This window comes from Lampris incognitus, chromosome 1, assembly GCF_029633865.1.
Source record: "Lampris incognitus isolate fLamInc1 chromosome 1, fLamInc1.hap2, whole genome shotgun sequence".
NCBI classification, from domain to species: domain Eukaryota; kingdom Metazoa; phylum Chordata; class Actinopteri; order Lampriformes; family Lampridae; genus Lampris; species Lampris incognitus.
In genome coordinates, this window is record NC_079211.1 from 79383914 (window position 1) to 79403290 (window position 19377).

Here is a 19377-nt window from a genome sequence, read left to right on the forward strand (position 1 = left end):
TTGCCCTCAGCGGGGAGGCCCAGCAGGAGATTTTTTTAGTCTCCTCAGTCGTTGCTGGGCAAACGGCGGGGGAAGAGATTCGGGTGCCCCTGAATGAGCCCTCTTTTATTGGAAAATGTCCAGAGGTGGAAGTGACTATAAGGGGTAAAGATATCCCTTGTATACTGGACAGCGGCTCACAAGTCACCCTGTTTAGCCATTCTCTTTTTCAGAAACACTTTTCAGACGTAACACTGGGTGGAACACAGGACCTGAGTTGGTTGAAGCTGACCGCAGCTAATGGGCTCCACATCCCATATGTGGGATATGCAGTGGTGGACATGAAGCTCGGCGGAGTACAGGTAGAGAACAAGGGGGTAGTTATTGTTGCAGACTCGTGTTTGGGCTCTGATTACGGGGTGGTGGGCATGAACGTATTGCAGGAGTGTTGGAGGGTTGTTTTTCAGATGGAACACCCTGGCACGGTGGCATTCAATTCCAAGCTCCCTGCAACAGCCAGTCGGGCATGGGACAAGGCCTTTGCAGCATGCTGGCAGGTTTACTGTGCTCAAGCCAACCCCTCTAAAGAGTTCCAGGGTACCGCCAAGCTCCCCCGGCAGTCAGCAGTGCATCTGGACCCTGAAACTGAGATGATTGTCTGGGCCCAAGTCCCTCAAGCCAAAGGAGCACCGGACTGTGTGGTGCTGGTGGAGGATTTGGGCGAGGCCAACCACGAGTACAGGGTCGCTCTGACACTTTGCTGGATGAAAGGGGGTAACGTACCTGTACGCATATGTAATCCTCACCCATTTGCCATTGAACTCCGTCAGCAGGGTGCGCTGGCTATGGTGTCTCAAACTGACTCACAGAGCATTCAGACTGGAGCTGACATAGTACTGCGGACCACTGGGCCAGCGGAGGTTGAGGTGGGCATTCGGCGGGTGAGTGAAGTTGCTCCTAACCATCACCCAGTGTTGTCATTACAGGGGGACGGTTTGAATGCAGAAGAGCAGCAACGATTGACCGGACTACTGCAGGAGTGGGTATCGGCCTTTGCAGCTGATGAGGATGACTTTGGTCATACTGACGCGGTCCTACACCAAATCCCGACGGGCGACGCTCCACCAGTATGGGAGAGGTACCAGCCGGTACTCCCTAGCCTCTACCCAGAACTGCGCGCATTGTAGCAAGGCATGCTGGACAGTGGGGTGGTCCAAGAGAGAGCTAGCCCTTGGGCTGCGCCGGTGGTACTGGTGAGGAAGAAAAACGGCTCATGGCGATTCTGTGTTGACTATAGGAAGCGCAATTCAGTAACCCATAAGGATGCATTTCCTCTACCAAGGATCGAGGAGTCTCTCACCAACTTCAAAGCTGCGGCCTGGTATTCAATCCTGGACATGGCAAGTGGGTATTGGCAGGTCAAAGTTCACCCTACAGATCAAGAGAAGACTGCATTCACAACCCTAATAGGCCTGTTCCAGTTTAATCAGATGCCGTTGGGTTGTGTAAAGCTCCAGCGACATTTCAGCGCCTTATGCAGAGGTGTCTGGGAGGGTTGGTTAACAACTTCCTGCTTATTTACTTGGATGACATTATCATGTTCTCTCCTTGTTTTGACAGCCACCTTCAGCATCTCAGACAGGGTTTCAAGCAGCTCCAGCAGTACGGCCTGAAGCTCCAGCCTTCGAAGTGTTGTCTCTGTCGGAAGGAGGTCAAGTATCTGGGCCACACGGTGAGCCAGCAAGCAGTAGCCACGGACCCAGAGAAGACGGCGGCGGTGAGCGAGTGGCCCATCCCCCGGACTGTCACCCAACTTTGCTCCTTCCTGGGGTTTGCGGGGTATTACCGCAGATTCATCCCAGGCTTCTCCCGGGTTGCAGCTCCCTTGAACCAACAGTTACAGGGTAAAGCTGGGTTAAATGCGGCAGAGGTCCACTGGCCCCCAGCGTGCCAACAGGCATTTGAAGAGCTGAAAAGGGCGCTGCTGAGTGCCCCTGTATTGGCATATGCCGATTTTAGTTTGCCCTTCAGACTCTACACTGATGCCAGCCTGGACGGGCTGGGAGCTGTGCTTGCTCAGTGGCAAGGGAGGGGGGCGGAGCGCGTCATTGTTTACACCAGCCGGAGCCTCAGCCCTGCCGAAAGGCATGACCAGAACTATAGTTCATTCAAGTTGGAGCTGTTGGCCCTAAAGTGGGCCATTACGGAGAAATTTAAGGACTACCTATGGGGCGCCACGTTCACAGTCTTCACAGACAATAACCCGCTGGTGCATTTGGACACTGCAAGGCTCGGGGCAGTGGAACAGAGGTGGGTGGCGCAGCTGGCTAATTTCTCCTTTTCTATCAAGTATCGTCCAGGGACAGCTAATAAGAATGCGGATGCCCTGTCCCACCTGCCTGGTGAGGTCCGGGTGACCGCCGTCCAGGACAATGGTGGAAGACTGGAGGCTCAGCTGTTGGGACCAGGGGATCGGACCATGGCCCCGACACCAGATTCCTGGCGGGAGAGACAGCAGGCTGACTGAGGGGTGAGTGAGTTGTGCCGGATGAAGGATGCTGACATGTCTGTCTCCCAGGCACGCAGGTCTGTGTCCCCACAGATGCGCCGATGGATACGGGAGTGGGATCGTCTGGCCATCCAGGATGGGGTGCTGGTCCGACAGGGACGGGAGTCGGACACGGGTGCCCCCGTCTTCCAGGTTGTGGTCCCCATTCTGAATCGACCAGAAGTCTGGAAAGAATACCATCATGCCTCCGGCCATTCCAGTACGGAGAAAGCCCTGAGCCTCCTGTGACGCCGTTTCTTCTGGCTGGGGATGACGAGAGATGTGGGGAGATGGACAGAGGAGTGTCCCGACTGTGCTGTTTGGAAGCCCGGCCCAGAGGTAAAGGCACTGATGCAGTCCCTGTTGGCTAGTTACCCATGGGAGGTCGTAGCCTTAGATTTTTTATCCTTTGGGAGACCAAGTGACTCCTACCCATACATCCTGGTGATGACTGACATCTTCTCTAAGTATGCAATAGCTGTGCCCACCAGAGATCAGACGGCCCGGAGGACTGCCAGAGCTGTATGGACCTCCCTTATTCAGCCGTTTGGCTGTCCGGAGCAGTTGCTGTCGGACCTGGGTGGGGCGTTCGAGTCAGAGGTAATGCGCCAGCTCTGTGATCTGTATGGGTGCACCAAGAGCCGAACCACCCCCAAGGAAATGGGGCGTGTGAGCGCTTTAATAAGACTCTACTGTCCTTGCTAGCAACTTTGAGCCCTGAGTCCCAAGCCCAGTGGACGGCTCAGTTGCCGACGCTTGTGCAAGCATATAACAACACGACTCATTGTAGTACCAGCAGGCCTGGGACCGTAGCAGATATTATAAGAGGGCCCGAGCTGTGCCCCTGCTGCCGGGTGAGAGGGTCCTGATGCAGAACTTTAGGCGCCGGGCCAGAGGGAAACTGTAGCCCTATTGGATACCATTGCCTTTTGTGGTGGTCTCTCAAGTACGCCCTGGTCACCCAGTCTACAGTATCCGCCCTGAGGGAAAGGAGGGTCCAAGTCGCACCATTCATCGGAATAACCTGAGGACATACCCTGCCGGTGTAGTCACAGAGCCAGCGGTGAGCCCCCATCCCATGACGCCCACTTCTGGCCCAGAGTTGTGTGTGTTTCCCTTTGCCCCGGTCGTTAGGCCCGCCCCTACATTAGTTGTAGAGCACGCCCTTGAACCGGTAGGAAGTGTTAGCTCAGGCTCCGAACATTCTCATGGCCAAGCTGAGGACCTGCCCTTCGTGCGGCGGTCTACCCATAGTAATTTTGGGGTACAGCCATCCCGTTATGGTCGGGACGACCATCATTAAAGAGGGGGGGGGGTAAATGTCGCTAGCGGGAACCAGTGTTGGGAAGTGGGAGTGAACTTTCGAATATGAGTAGGGAAGGGTAGGGAATGACGGATACACAACAGGCGCCGCTCATACAGAAGCGAGAAGAGAAACACGGCCTCTTGTTCTGCGGTGGCGAAACCCCGGAAACTTGGGACTGCTAGCTAACAAGCTAACGCTAGCTAGCTTTTTGTTGACAGTGAGCGTGCCTGTCAGACGCGGGGGCTGACCCGATCTAAACTTTCCGCCAGTGTCACTCGGAAGTCGTCCTCGGAGCCGAACCGTGGAAGTCTCGGCCGCCGCCGAACCACTTGTAGCTCCGGCAGATGGCTTCGAGGGGAGGCTTTTCGGGTCCCCCCGTTAATCAGAACGTGAACCGGACGGCAGCAGCCATGGAGCCGAGTCCACCGGAGGCCTGGAAGCATCAGCGGAGGGATAGGGATTTGTCCCCCCCTCCTTCAAGATAAGTTTGCCTATCCTTGTCTATGGTTGATCTGACGCCGGGAGAATCGTACGGCTAGCCTGGAACCCTCTGTTGTAGCTGGAACCAGTGGCTGAATTGTGTTTTGTTTCTGTCTTCCTCCGCCGACCGCCTGGATAACGCCGGAGAGACCCGTCCCCGAATCGGGCCCACAGTATAGCCTACGGGCCAGTCAACAGAGTGCGCCGCGGGGAGTCGGAGGGACCTTGTCGCACAGGGAACCAAACGTTTCACCCAGGAAAGGAGAGACATTCATTTGAGGTGAGCTGGCGCCCAATAGCCTACTAGATAGGTAGCCTCTGCCGGCCGAGCTCAGTGGTGGAGTAGGCGCTGCAGCGGCCCGGGCCTTAAGCCTTCCAAGTACCCTAGTGCACTCAGGTTTACTGTGGGATTATGCGAGTGCTCCCTGCGTCGGAGGTGACTAGAGTGGAGTGTTCCCTGGTTAGAGGGGGAGTTAGTTGACCCGGTTGGTTTCCATGTGTATGTGGTGGTTTGCTAATGTTTGGGGTGCAATAGCAAAAGTAACCTTCACCTGACTTGACTTTATACCTGTATGTTCTTGGAGTGTGGGGTCCGGGCAGTGGGGGGCTCATTAGGGCTGACGAGTAGGCAGCAGGGAGCTATTTAGCTAGGGGTGCGGGAAGGGCTTCCTTACACTGCTGTGTTATACATTTGTCAGGTGTAGCATTCTGAAGTAGTGTTTTATGAATTGTTAAAGGTATGAAATGAAATATTGTGAATAACGTTAGTGCTGTTATACCTACCTGCCCTGTTTGTGTGTGTGTGTATTTTGGGGATGCTGTGAACCGTGTCACAGGGTTGACAAATAGGCCAGAACAATCACTAGTGGTGACAAATGCACATTCTAAATTTATTAAATGGCCCATTTCCCCAAAGGTAAAGGAAACCCACTTTAAAATAATTCATAAGGTCTACCCAGTTGCAGATTTTCTTAAGTAAAGGTTTGAAGTGGATCCCTGTACATGTTGTAATGCAACAGATGAAACTTTAGAGCACATGTTCTTCTATTGCCCCGTGTCTAAAAGATTTTGGGTCGATTTAAAGAATTGGATATCATTTAAGGTAAACGACATTCCTTTCTTTGACATTTCTCGTATTTTGTTTTACATGGATAACCTAAACTCACCTATTTCTGATATTATTAATATCGTTATTCTTATGGGTAAATATCATATTCATTGTAGTAAATGAAGAAACAGTAAGCCTCCTTTGGTTTGGTTCATAAATGATTTCAAATGATTTTTCTCATCTCTTAAAAGAAAATATTCTAACAAAATGGCAAGAAAGAGTTATGGGGATATATCTCGTTTATTGTTGTTTTGATTTGTGTCCCCATGGTTTAAGCCTTTTGCTTCTTTGCCCAGGGATTTAGAAATTAATAAACTTGTGTAGGTACCTTTGTAGATCCCCCCTATTTGTTTTGTTTTGTTTGTGTGTTCTGTCAACGTTTGTTTTGATGGTTGCAATATTGTGATGTGTTATAAGGCTTATGTTTTTTTATGTGTCAATAAAAAAATAAAAAAATAAACAAAAAAATGTAAGTGAAGGACACGTGAACGAGAGAGAGAGAGAGAGAGAGAGAGAGAGAGAGAGAGAGAGAGAGAGAGAGAGAGAGAGAGAGAGTGGGCGGAGTCGGAGACACAACAAAGAAGTCGAGGGAACCCGATTGTGAGCCGGGTGGTTTACCTTCGCCCAGGACACTGAATGAGAATACAGCTCGTGTTGAACTCCGGGGTTACAGACGGAACACAACACAACAATACAGCCATGAACCTTTAACGCCGACGTCTTCTTTTCGGCTTGTGACAACATGTGCAACTATTCTATCTGTATTTCTGTGTGATTCCGATGTGGTTTTGTACTGTCAGGCTCAATGAGGGGTTTTGTTTGTTTATGTGTATACATGTTAATTTCTCCAGAATGATTTGGGGACCCGTTTTAGTCTTCGCGTGACCCCAATTAGGGTCCCAGCACATACAATGGAAACAACCGTAAGTTAAAAAGAGGAGGCAAATCATGCTGTAGTTACCCTGACGGGCCGTGGATTGGTCAGCGTCGGATCTCTAACCACGCCTACACCAGGGGACGTCATCTCTGAAGATGAAGGTGACAGTGGTGATGAAGGTGGGGGTGGAGAGGAGAAAAGAGAGGTAAAACTGGATTACAGATGATAAATTCAAATTTTGCAGTCCTCAACCGTTACCATGACGCTGGAAAAGACTAGAACAGTGCCGCACAATTACAGACTAGCTACTTGTCAGAGTATTGTGGCGAGCTGGCGGGAAATAAGGAGGCAAGAGGCAGGGATCTCGTTAGAATGGCGGCTGCTGCCCCATACACCCCACGGCCCCAGGAGCGCTGTATTGTTGTACCCCCAAGCAACGGCTTCCCCCTACGGGGTCACCATGAAGGACACGGCGCTTCAGTCAGTCAGTAACGGCCGTCTACCCAGTCCGAGTCGAACCCCCCAACAACACAACAACAATAACCAAACACAAACACAGTATCACTGAAACAACCGCTTGAACGCTAACAGTCCCAGAATCCCTTGCGCTCCCCCAGCGCAGAATTGCCGATAGTCCAGCGACCGCCCTCCCCGTCGCTACAGTTATAGTAGTGGTAGTAGTAGCAGTTGAGTAGTAGTAGTAGTAGTAGTAGTAGCAGTAATAGTAGTAGTAGTAATAGTAGATGTAGTAGTAGTAATTGTAGTAGTAATAGTAGAAGTAGTAGTAGTAGTACTAATAGTAGAAGTAGTAGTAGTAGTAATAGTAGAAGTAGTAGTAGTAGTAATAGGGGAAGAAGTAGTAGTAGTAGTAGCAGTAATAGTAGTAATAGTAGTAGTAGCAGTTGAGTAGTAGTAGTAGCAGTAATAATAGTAGTAGTAGCAGTAATAATATTAGTAGTAGTAGTAGTAATAGTAGCAGTAGTAGTAGCAGTAGTTGAGTAGTAGTAATAGTAGGAGTAGTAGCAGTAGTAGTAGCAGTAGTAGTAGTAGCAGTAGTAGTAGTAGTAGTAGCAGTAGTAGCAGTAGTAGTAGTAGTAGTGTAGTGAAATCAGCGGGTCATTCGTCATTGTACTTGTCAGAGTGACGGACCGCCGAGCTTCAGCTCCGCAGGAGCGCTGAACGCGCCACTAAACATCCGTCATGTCTCCGGCGTGGCTTCTTCGGCTGTTTGGCGCTGTGTCCGGGACAATCTCACCTGGAACGTTTCATTCAACAACAAAGAAAAGAGAGAGAAAAGAAGAAGACTGAACTACTCACACAACAGACAGCTCTCCCGTCTTCGTCGCTATGGGAACAGGACGCGAAACATGCGAGGAGAAAAACAATCTCCCCAGATATTCCCAAGAGTTGTTACTTTTAAACTCACAGCTTCCCGACTCGAAAGGAAAATAAGATAAATCCTGAATACGTGTAAAAGGAATATTGTTTTTCTGTAAAGCGACGCTGATAAAACAACGCAACCACTCTCATTGCCTCATTTCCCACAGTCACCTGCAGGCGGTGGTATTCGTACGACTAGCAAGGCTGCGCATGCGCAGCTACACTCAGGAAGTAGCAGCCGAGTTTTGACAACGCGCTTTCTCCGACACAGTTTCCCACAAGAACCCTGAAGTGAAGTAAGTAGACTTGACTATATCATTAAAGCACATCTGATCATAAGAGCTGAAAGCCACGGGTTGGTTTCGCCTGTCTAAACTAAATATCTGACCGGTACATGCGGACTGCGGACGTGGAGTGAATGTCGTGCTGGGCTCGGGCGAGTGTAAACCGGCATCGTCTTAACGGCGCGCCGGGAAGCTGTGTGTGTGTGTGTGTGTGTGTGTGTGTGTGTGTGTGTGTGTGTGTGTGTGTGTGTGTGTGTGTGTGGGGCCTGGTGGGTGTTCACATAGGCCGGGTTTGGACTTCTCGGCAGGGAAACCATCCATCACACTCACGAAGACGGTCAATAATAATACATTAATCTCATATGGCGCTCCTCTAACACGCCAAGTGGCTTTACAATAAGCGGGGTGAAACAAGACAACGGATCAACACAACACACGGGGGTGGAGGGGAGGGGGGGTTACGAGAGGCGGAAGCGGAAACCACGCACGACGCCAGCAGGACTGTCCCACAGAAACACACAAAAGGGCAAGAAAACACAAAACAGCAGCACTGTGGACGTTGATGTTGCGGCTATGGGACGTACTCCCGTAGCCTAGTCCTCTCCAGGGGTATCCGCTAGGTGGCACTATTTGACCCGTCGCTGGGGGTGGGTCGAGGGCATCAGGGAATAGCCACACACCGGTGGGCCTGCGTACCGCACGTGTTGGGGCCAGACCTCCTCCGAGCCCCTCGTGGTTCAGCCAGGGTCCGAGGTGTACCCAGTTACCGTGTGTCGCCACGAGGAGGCGCTACATAGGGCTTGCTGTTGGAGAGGCTATGTACTGGCAGGGAGAGACTTACGTGCCCTGCTCTCCTGTTGGCATTTCTGCTAGCCAGCGGTGAAGGTTGAGAGTGAGACGTGACAGACACACAACATTACACCAACACGCTAGACGCTTCACAACAACCCCACTTCCTACACAAGAATGTCTCACACACACAACACTACACCAACACACCAGACGCTTCACAACAACCCCACTTCTTACACAACAATGTCACACACACAACACTACACCAACACGCCAGACGCTTCACAACAACCCCACTTCCTACACAGTCTCACACACAACACTACACTAACACACTAGACGCTTCACAACAACCCCACTTCCTACACAACAATATCACACACACAACACTACACTAACACACTAGACGCTTCAAAACAACCCCTTCCTACACAACAATGTCTCACACACAACACTACACCAACACACTAGACGCTTCACAACAACCCCACTTCCTACACAAGAATGTCACACACACAACACTACACCAACACACTAGACGCTTCACAACAACCCCACTTCCTACACAACAATGTCACACACACAACACTACACCAACACGCTAGACGCTTCACAACAACCCCACTTCTTACACAACAATGTCACGCACACAACACCACACCAACACACTAGACGCTTCACAACAACCCCTTCCTACACAACAATGTCTCACACACAACACTACACCAACACGCTAGACGCTTCACAACAACCCCACTTCCTACACAACAATGTCTCACACACAACACTACACCAACACGGTAGACGCTTCACAACAACCCCACTTCCTACACAACAATGTCTCACACGCTAGACGCTTCACAACAACCCCACTTCCTACACAACAATGTCTCACACACAACATTACACCAACACACTAGATGCTTCACAACAACCCCACTTCTTACACAAGAATGTCTCACACACAACACTACACCAACACACTAGACGCTTCACAACAACCGCACTTCTTACACAACAATATCTCACACACAACACTACACCAACACACTAGACGCTTCACGACAACCCCACTTCTTACACAAGAACGTCACACACACAACACTACACCAACACACTAGACGCTTCACAACAACCCCACTTCCTACACAAGAATGTCTCACACACAACACTACAGCAACACGCCAGACGCTTCACAACAACCCCACTTCTTACACAAGAATGTCACACACACAACACTACACCAACACGCCAGACGCTTCACAACAACCCCACTTCTTACACAACAATGTCTCACACACAACACTACACCAACACGCCAGACGCTTCACAACAACCCCACTTCTTACACAAGAATGTCTCACACAGTTCACCTGGATACAATAAACGTTGTGTCCAGATGAACTGATTCAACCTTCTTCAGTTTTCTTACCTGGATTATTGAGCATGCATCAAGACATCGTCACAGTGACATGGAGGGTTTGTTAATTAATTGTACTGTCATTAAGACTAGACGTGTTGTTGGATTGTGGTTCTGGTGATATAACTTAAATGTTGTCATTCCATGGCCTTAAAGGCTGCATTTCAGTAAAGTGTGACAATTTTCGGAACTTATTCGACCGTTTTAGTGAAATGAACAATGAATGGGGTGGCGCGGTGACCCAGTGGTTAGCATTGTTGCCTCACAGCAAGAAGGTCCTGGGTTCGAACCCCAGGCCGTCCCAGGTCCTTTCTGTGTGGAGTTTGCATCTTCTCCCCGTGTCTGTGTGGGTTTCCTCCGGGTGCTCCGGTTTCCTCCCACCATCAAAAAGACATGCATGTTAGGGTTAATACTCCTGCCTGTGCCCCTGAGCAAGGCAGTGGAAAGAAGAACTGGAGTTGGTCCCCAGGTGCTACGCTGCAGCTGCCCCCTGCTGCTATACAATATGATGGTTACATGCAGAGGACAAATCTCATTGTAAGAAAACTACAAAGACAAATTAAAGTGTCTTTATAAATGAACAGTGACGGTCTCTACCTGCTTGGTCATCATGTCCACATTATAAATGATCATTCATCAACATTTTCTGCTATGTGACTATCTAAAGAAAGCACCAGTAGTCATCCACAACATGTTATCACATTATCAGTATCCAGGCACTCTGTCACAATTGTTGGGATATTTGATTTTGACAGCCTCTCCGAGCTGCAATTTCCTTTTGGGGCAGAACCGTCCTCCATGTCATTGAGATTATCATATATGAATTTATCTAAGCGTGTGCTCCAGCTCAGTTGTCCCGTCAGATGCAGGGCAGTAACACCTTTACTGTTTCCCGTCTTTCTCCAGTGCTGTTGGAAGTCCATCCATTTGTCATGAAGCCTCCTGCTCTGTGTGATGTAGACACCCGTCCAAGGAAGGAAAAGAAGAGGAGGAGGATGGAGAGTCTGGCCTCGGATCTCCGAGAATCCTCACAGCCTGTGGATGAGGCCTTGCCCAGGAAGAAACCAAAGAAAAATCAAGAGGAGGAGACCAGCCTCCTTGCAGGAGACTTCCCTGTATCTCCCTCTCCTCTGGTCAGATTGACAGATTGCCACAATAGGAAGAAGAAGAAAAAGAAAAGGCAGGAGGAGGAAGGGAGAGAGGAGAGCTTTGAGGGAGGGAGAGGAGAGCAGCAGGAGGAGGTGGAGGATGGAGGGAATGAGACTGGTGAGAAAAAGAAGAAGAAAAAGAAGAAACACAGGCAGACACAGGAGGTGGATAATGGAGGGAATGAGACTGTTGAGAAAGAGAAGCGAAAGAAGAAATACATGCAGACAGTGGTGCAAGAAGAGGAGGAGGAGGAGGAGGTGGGCAGATTGATAATGGTCACCTTAGAAACCAATGGGACAGGAAAGAAGACAAGAAAGAAGAAGAAGAATCATCCAACTGAGGAGAACCTTGCCATGGAGACAGATGACAGAAAAAGAGAGACAGACAGCTGGACAGAGGGAGACACGTCAGAACAAGATCGCTGTGTATCCATGGGAACCAAGGAGAGCAGGAGGAAGCAGCGCATGGGGCAGGCTGAAGAGATGACAGACCATAATAACAGCAAGACAATGGGAGGAAATGACAGAAAAGAGAAGAAGGTTCCACAAAAACAGCAGTCCAGAACAACACAAGGTAAACGGGCATCACGTTGTATCCCATAATCCTCTGCTGTCGTCTCCATCGGGGCGCAACGAGGGGGGGTGCAAAGGGTGCAATGCACACAGGCGCCGCATCAGCGGGGGCGCCAAAAGTATAGTGTACAGTAAACAATTTCTGGTTATAGGCCTATTTGTTTTTAAAAGTGTAATATTTATAAATATAATTGCTTAGATGGGAATTTTGGATTAGAATATACAGTTACATGTTACATTTTGTAATTATATTTTTTTGCGTAGTCTTTTGGCGCTCCGCTGATGCGGCGCCTGTATGCATTGCACCCTGTGCACCCCCCCCCCCCCCGTTGCGCCCCTGCTCTCCATGGTAATAGCATCAGTGGTCAGAAGAAATGAGAGCCACCATATTTGAAAAACAAACTGTTGACATCACAGGGTGAAAGGTCACCATCTGGACAGCAGCTCACTGAGCAGTGGTCTGACTGTATGACTGTTTGATGACTCTTCAGCTCATTTTAGCTGTAGACTTAATGCATGGTTACGAAATGTGCATTTATCACTTCAGTCCAGCAGTCAGGTTCCATCTGAGAGCTGGTTTCGTCTGTTTGTTTTTGTTTGTTTATTTGTTTGTGTCTTGCTCCCAGCAGCCTCACCAGAAACAGCGCCTCTCACGAAGACAGAGAAGACTGAAAAGAGTAAAAAGACTAAACGAAAACAGAATGAAGAAAGAAAGGAGGTGGAGGAGCAAAACAGGGGGCCAAGGAAAAGAAGAAAGGAAGGGAATGTAGGACAGGATGGACAGATGGCCTTAGTGGACCGAGGAACTCAGCAGGAAGTCATGTGAGTGCTGCTGATATAGCAGACTCTTCTGTCGCGGTATATGTAATTCTGTATCACGGTAATGGTATAGTATATCACAAGGCAGTAATTGTTCTGTACATTCAGTTGAGAAATGGTGTAAAATAACCATTCCGTACTTCATCACGTTTGAGTATTTTCTTCTTTTATTCTGAACTTCCAACAACTGCCTCATGTGAGACAACACTTTAAAGTTAAAACCTAAAGACCAGTTTTGTGTTTGGTGTCAGATTTTCTAAATCCAAACCATGTCCACGCGACAGAAGTCGCACCCCTTTTAGTAACAGGTTCTTCTCCCTCATCTTGGCTTGGTTGGGATGCTTCCTCCTGCTCTGTAATTACAATTTCACTCTCCTCCTCCATGTTCCCTTGTCGCTCTCACATCTTCTTCTTGAGTTTTATGGCGGTTGGCAGACGATGTTATGGTGCATTACTGCTGCCAGCTGGTTTAGAGTGTGCACTGCTGCCAAATTTCTACCGTTGTATACTATATGCCGTCATATCACCCAACCCTACCGCTGGGTGTGAGCGGAGAGATCAGCCAAGGCCGCCTGGTGTCTCTGTGGCTCAGTCTGCTTGTCTCGTTTCTCCTGTAGGGAAATCTTGCCGGAGGTGTTGGAGCTCCAGCACTTTATTCCCAATGTCTTGTCCAAGTCCCAGGATCAAATCAAAAAGCTGCTCCGATATGACCTGAGCCGCTTCCAAGAGTTCAGGAGGAAAGGTAACAAGTCAAGCTCAGCATTCAGTGGTTGCTCACGATGATCATTGATATTTTTGCCTGGTTCATTTCCTGTTGTCACCACACTGAGGCTACCATTAAACTTTCCACAGCCGGGTCCGCGGTGGTGTAGCGGTCTAAGCATCGGCTTTGTGTCGATGCAGTTGCCCACTGGGGACCGGGGTTCGCGCCCCGGTCTCGTCAGATCCGACTATGGCCGGACTCGATGAAGCAGCAATAATTGGCAGCGCTGTCTTCGGGAGGGGGCAGAGTCGGCTTGTGTTCGTCACATGAATGCGTCTCTGTGTGTGTGGGGGGAAAAGCAGTGGTTCGGCCTGGAGTCGCCTTGTCACGGAAGTGGCGAGGCGTCTCCTTCCAGACTGCCGGCCGGAGAGATGCAGTTGGCGAACGCATGCAGTACGAGGGTGGGTGTTTGAATTAGAATAGGGAGCGATTGGCCACTAAATTGGGAGAAAAAGGGAAAAATCAGAAATAAAAAAAAAACAACTTTCCACAGCCTTCTGTTATGACATGCTTGTAGTCTGTTTGACTTTGGTAACTATCAGAAGATAATGAGACCTCATAGAGCATTATCAGAATCACCCCCCCTAGGCGACAGCTCATCTCACATACTACTGGACCTAGTAACCTAATATTTTTGTATGCAGTTATGACTGTATGATCAAGAACCTACTGTGGTGATTCATAACCTTTAAAACAAACATTTATTCTGCTACTGCCGCTCCTTCTCTTCATTCACGCTCTAGTCACTCGACCAGCGGTGCTCTCTCGTCGCTGCCTGATCTAAGTCTACCGTAGATGTGAGTCCGTTATGGGCACGGATGACTTAGATCGGGCAGCGACAGTGTCAGAACATGATGTACTCGGGTATGAGTCTTGAAAGTAAACGAGAAGTCGATCATATTTCACAAGTAAGCAGATAATTCACTCCTGATCCCAGCAGAGGAGAACTGGAGGAACACTGGATGAACCAAAACTAATAACCTCTGTCTTTATTTTCAGAATTATTAGAAGATCAGAAGTTATTAAAAGAATTTTGATAATCCAAAAAATGCAGTCAAAACAGGAAGTGTTGTATATTGTCACTGCCCTATCCGAGTCAACAGTAGATGTGAGTGACGCGGGGGACTGCCCATTGTTCTGACGGCCCAGTATTGTGAAACCCCAATACTCCGAAAAATGTCCCATTTGACTGAAAGGCCATTTGTCCGACAGCCTGTTATCCCGGAAGCAAAGGGCCACTGCTCCGAAGGTCCGTTGTTCCGAAAGCACACACTCCCTGGAGTTGTTTGTCCCTTAATGTCTTAGTGTAGTTTACCTTTTCCACCTAACTTGTGTGAATAGGAGGTGAAGCATTAAATGCACGTGGTACTATGAGACCCAATGAAAGCACACCAGAAGACTAAGAGAACCTCAGGTTTAATGTTTGTTTGACAAGAGCCCAGCAGGAAAAATACAAAATACATGATGTGGTATTTTTTGAAAAACTTTACTGACTACCCTAATAAATTTGGCCATTTTTCACAAGAACTGAGAAACGCATGGGTTATACAAATAAAGAGAGCTTTAATAAAAGTTTCAAGACTGGTAATTAAAGGATCTGGATAAAGGCAACAGTGTTTTGCCATTGAAGTCACTATTATTATTATTAGGCTGCCAAGCACCAAAGGTGCTGCAGCACCCTGTTGTTATTGTTAATTTTCTTTATTATTATTTTATTCTTTTATTATTTGTATTATTATTTTTACTATATTTATTTATATTTTCAATATTTATTTATTTTTATACTATAATTATATTATTATTATTATTATTATTATTATTATTATTATTATTAGGGGTTCAACCTCGAAGGGCTTCCAGACAAGTCCGAAAGTCAAGATTTTCCAACCTCCTACTTGGGAAAGTACAATGGAAGGCCTCTCAAAGCTGGAGTTTGTAAACTCGGGGCAAATCCATCTACCCTGACTTCATGGAGAAGCAGTTGGCTGATGCAGTGTGCACATGTAGGTGTGTTCTGCAGAAAAACTGGGAGATTCAACATGTCCATCAGACATCAGCTCTTGTTGCTTGGGGCTTGCAGGTTTTCTGAATCTTGCTTCGTAGTATAAATAACGATTTCACTAAAGAGGCTCTCTACAAAATGCCAGATCATTTTTGGTTTTCCTTTGGTGTGGATACCCATTAGTTTTTAATAGACCAGCCGGCCAGTTAATTTCATTGGCTGTTGATACTGTAGGGTTGTAAATCATTCTGTTGTGTCTCACACATTGCATCAGCCCAGACTTAAAACTCCCGATAATATCAGACATGTTTGATTTTGTCACAACAGCAAAGATGACAAAAAGCCTGTAGGCTGTTAAGACAGTTCCCACTGAGTCTTTCATCAGCCTACATCTAATGACTCGGCTAACGGTGGCTTGCACCACCTGAGGTAAACCTCTCATGATTTTATTCTGACACTGGGAAAGTGTGCCGCAGTGGTTAGTGCGGTCACCTCACAGCAAGACAGTCCTGGGTTCGAGCCCCAGGGTAGTCCAACCTTGGGGGTCGTCCCGGGTCGTCCTCTGTGTGGAGTTTGCATGTTCTCCCCGTGTCTGTGTGGGTTTCCTCCGGGTGCTCCGGTTTCCTCCCACAGTCCAAAGACATGTAGGTCAGGTGAATCAAAGACGTGTAGGTCAGGTGAATCAAAGACATATAGGTCAAGTGAATCAAAGACATATACACTACCGTTCAAAAGTTTGGGATCACCCAAACAATTTTGTGTTTTCCATGAAAAGTCACACTTATTCACCACCATATGTTGTGAAATGAATAGAAAATAGAGTCAAGACATTGACAAGGTTAGAAATAATGATTTGTATTTGAAATAAGATTTTTTTTACATCAAACTTTGCTTTCGTCAAAGAATCCTCCATTTGCAGCAATTACAGCATTGCAGACCTTTGGCATTCTAGCTGTTAATTTGTTGAGGTAATCTGGAGAAATTGCACCCCACGCTTCCAGAAGCAGCTCCCACAAGTTGGATTGGTTGGATGGGCACTTCTTTGAGCAGATTGAGTTTCTGGAGCATCACATTTGTGGGGTCAATTAAACGCTCAAAATGGCCAGAAAAAGAGAACTTTCATCTGAAACTCGACAGTCTATTCTTGTTCTTAGAAATGAAGGCTATTCCATGCGAGAAATTGCTAAGAAATTGAAGATTTCCTACACCGGTGTGTACTACTCCCTTCAGAGGACAGCACAAACAGGCTCTAACCAGAGTAGAAAAAGAAGTGGGAGGCCGCGTTGCACAACTGAGCAAGAAGATAAGTACATTAGAGTCTCTAGTTTGAGAAACAGACGCCTCACAAGTCCCCAACTGGCATCTTCATTAAATAGTACCTGTTAGAGCCTGTTTGTGCTGTCCTCTGAAGGGAGTAGTACACACCGGTGTAGGAAATCTTCAATTTCTTAGCAATTTCTCGCATGGAATAGCCATTTCTAAGAACAAGAATAGACTGTCGAGTTTCAGATGAAAGTCCTCTTTTTCTGGCCATTTTGAGCGTTTAATTGACCCCACAAATGTGATGCTCCAGGAACTCAATCTGCTCAAAGAAGTGCCCATCCAACCAATCCAACTTGTGGGAGCTGCTTCTGGAAGCGTGGGGTGCAATTTCTCCAGATTACCTCAACAAATTAACAGCTAGAATGCCAAAGGTCTGCAATGCTGTAATTGCTGCAAATGGAGGATTCTTTAACGAAAGCAAAGTTTGATGTAAAAAAAATCTTATTTCAAATAAAAATCATTATTTCTAACCTTGTCAATGTCTTGACTCTATTTTCTATTCATTTCACAACATATGGTGGTGAATAAGTGTGACTTTTCATGGAAAACACGAAATTGTTTGGGTGATCCCAAACTTTTGAACGGTAGTGTAGGTCAAGTGAATCAAAGACGTGTAGGTCAGGTGAATCAAAGACGTGTAGGTCAGGTGAATCAAAGACATGTAGGACAGGTGAATCAAAGACAAGGAGGTGAGGTGAATCAAAGACATGTAGGTCAGGTGAATCAAAGACGTGTAGGTCAGGTGAATCAAAGACGTGTAGGTCAGGTGAATCAAAGACATGTAGGTCAGGTGAATCAAAGACGTGTAGGTCAGCTGAATCAAAGACATGTAGGTCAGGTGAATCAAAGACATGTAGGTCGGTGAATCAAAGACGTGTAGGTCAGGTGAATCAAAGACGTGTAGGTCAGGTGAATCAAAGACATGTAGGTCAGGTGAATCAAAGACGTGTAGGTCAGCTGAATCAAAGACATGTAGGTCAGGTGAATCAAATACATGTAGGTCAGGTGACTCAAAGACATGTAGGTCAGGTGACTCAAAGACATGTATAGGTCAGGTGAATCAAAGACATGTAGGTCAGCTGAATCAAAGATATGTAGGTCGGTGAATCAAAGACATGTAGGTCAGGTGAATCAAAGACATGTAGGTTAGGTGAATCAAAGACATGTAGGTCGGTGAATTAAAGACATGTAGGTCAGGTGAATCAAAGACATGTAGGTCAGGTGAATCAAAGACATGTAGGTCAGCTGAATCAAAGACGTATAGGTCGGGTGAATCAAAGACATGTAGGTCAGGTGAATCAAAGACGTGTAGGTCAGGTGAATCAAAGACATGTAGGTCAGGTGAATCAAAGACGTATAGGTCAGGTGAATCAAAGACGTGTAGGTCAGGTGAATCAAAGACGTGTAGGTCAGCTGAATCAAAGACATGTAGGTCAGGTGAATCAAAGACATGTAGGTCAGGTGAATCAAAGACGTGTAGGTCAGGTGAATCAAAGACATGTAGGTCAGCTGAATCAAAGACGTAGATCGGTGAATCAAAGACATGTATAGGTCAGGTGAATCAAAGACATGTATGTCAGGTGAATCAAAGACATGTATAGGTCAGGTGAATCAAAGACATGTAGGTCAGGTGAATCAAAGACATGTATGTCAGGTGAATCAAAGACATGTAGGTCAGGTGAATCAAAGACGTGCAGGTCAGGTGAATCGGCCGTACTAAATTGTCCCTAGATGTGAATGTGTTTGTGTGTGTGTGTTTTTGTGTGTTGGCCCTGTGATGGACTGGCGGCCTGTCCAGGGTGTCTCCCCGCCTGCCGCCCAGTGACTGCTGGGATAGGCTCCAACATCCTTGTGACCCTGAGAGCAGGATAAGCGGTTTGGATGATGGATGGATTGGAAATTTGTCTGGAGCAGTGAAATTGCTTGAAATGTCATTTGGTGTACTGCCATAAAGATAGCCTATTAACGGCAAAGCCCCCACAGATTTGGCACCAGGACAGGGCCAGCAGTCACTGAACCAACAACTGCAGGGAGAGAGTGTGTATTTTTGGAGCAATGGGCATTTGTTCTGGGATAATGAACGGGCTGTTGAATAAATGGGCTTTTGATCCAGTGGAAATTTTTTTTGGACTATCGGGGTTTCGAAATAATGGGCCATCCGACCAGTGGCATGGCACTCAGCTTTATTATATTATGAAAATAAAAACGGGGTTAGGGTGAGATCAAAATGGTCGCATAGCAAACCTTTTCTTTTTGGAAAGTGGAAGTACATATTAGACTTAGTCGCATTTGTCCAAGGGTCCATCTAGGAGGCTGCACATCCACAGACTGACAGGCAAAACACCCCCCCCCCTTTTCTCCTCAGTTGTACCTGGCCAATTACCCCACTCTTCTGAGCCATCCCGGTCGCCGCTCCACCACCTCTGCCGATCCGGGGAGGGCTGCAGACTACCACATGCCTCCTGCCATACATGTGGAGTCACAACCACTTCTTTTCACCTGACAGTGAAGTGTTTCACCAGGGGGACGTAGCACGTTGGAGGATCACGCTATTCCCCCCAGCCCCCCCCGAAAA

General features: G+C 47.7%; 2 protein-coding genes across 3 annotated transcripts in view; one reads left to right on the forward strand and one right to left on the reverse strand.

The window, feature by feature from the left end:
* Positions 1 to 7915, reverse strand: part of cfap77 (cilia and flagella associated protein 77) — a 30808-nt gene extending 22893 nt beyond the window's left edge. Inside the window, exons 1-2 of the mRNA XM_056282751.1 lie at positions 7616 to 7915; positions 6383 to 6447 (exon numbers count right to left, since the gene is read on the reverse strand). Coding sequence (XP_056138726.1) covers positions 6383 to 6445 — 63 coding nt within the window. The 5' untranslated portion in view covers positions 6446 to 6447; positions 7616 to 7915. The remainder of the gene's footprint in view (positions 1 to 6382; positions 6448 to 7615) is intronic.
* Positions 7911 to 19377, forward strand: part of LOC130114893 (transcription termination factor 1-like) — a 36220-nt gene continuing 24753 nt past the window's right edge. The window contains exons 1-4 of one of the 2 annotated variants that reach the window (XM_056282749.1): positions 7911 to 7974; positions 11081 to 11896; positions 12522 to 12717; positions 13332 to 13456. In XM_056282749.1, coding sequence (XP_056138724.1) covers position 7974; positions 11081 to 11896; positions 12522 to 12717; positions 13332 to 13456 — 1138 coding nt within the window. In that variant the 5' untranslated portion in view covers positions 7911 to 7973. The remainder of the gene's footprint in view (positions 7975 to 11080; positions 11897 to 12521; positions 12718 to 13331; positions 13457 to 19377) is intronic. The other variant, XM_056282750.1, reaches the window with a different exon arrangement.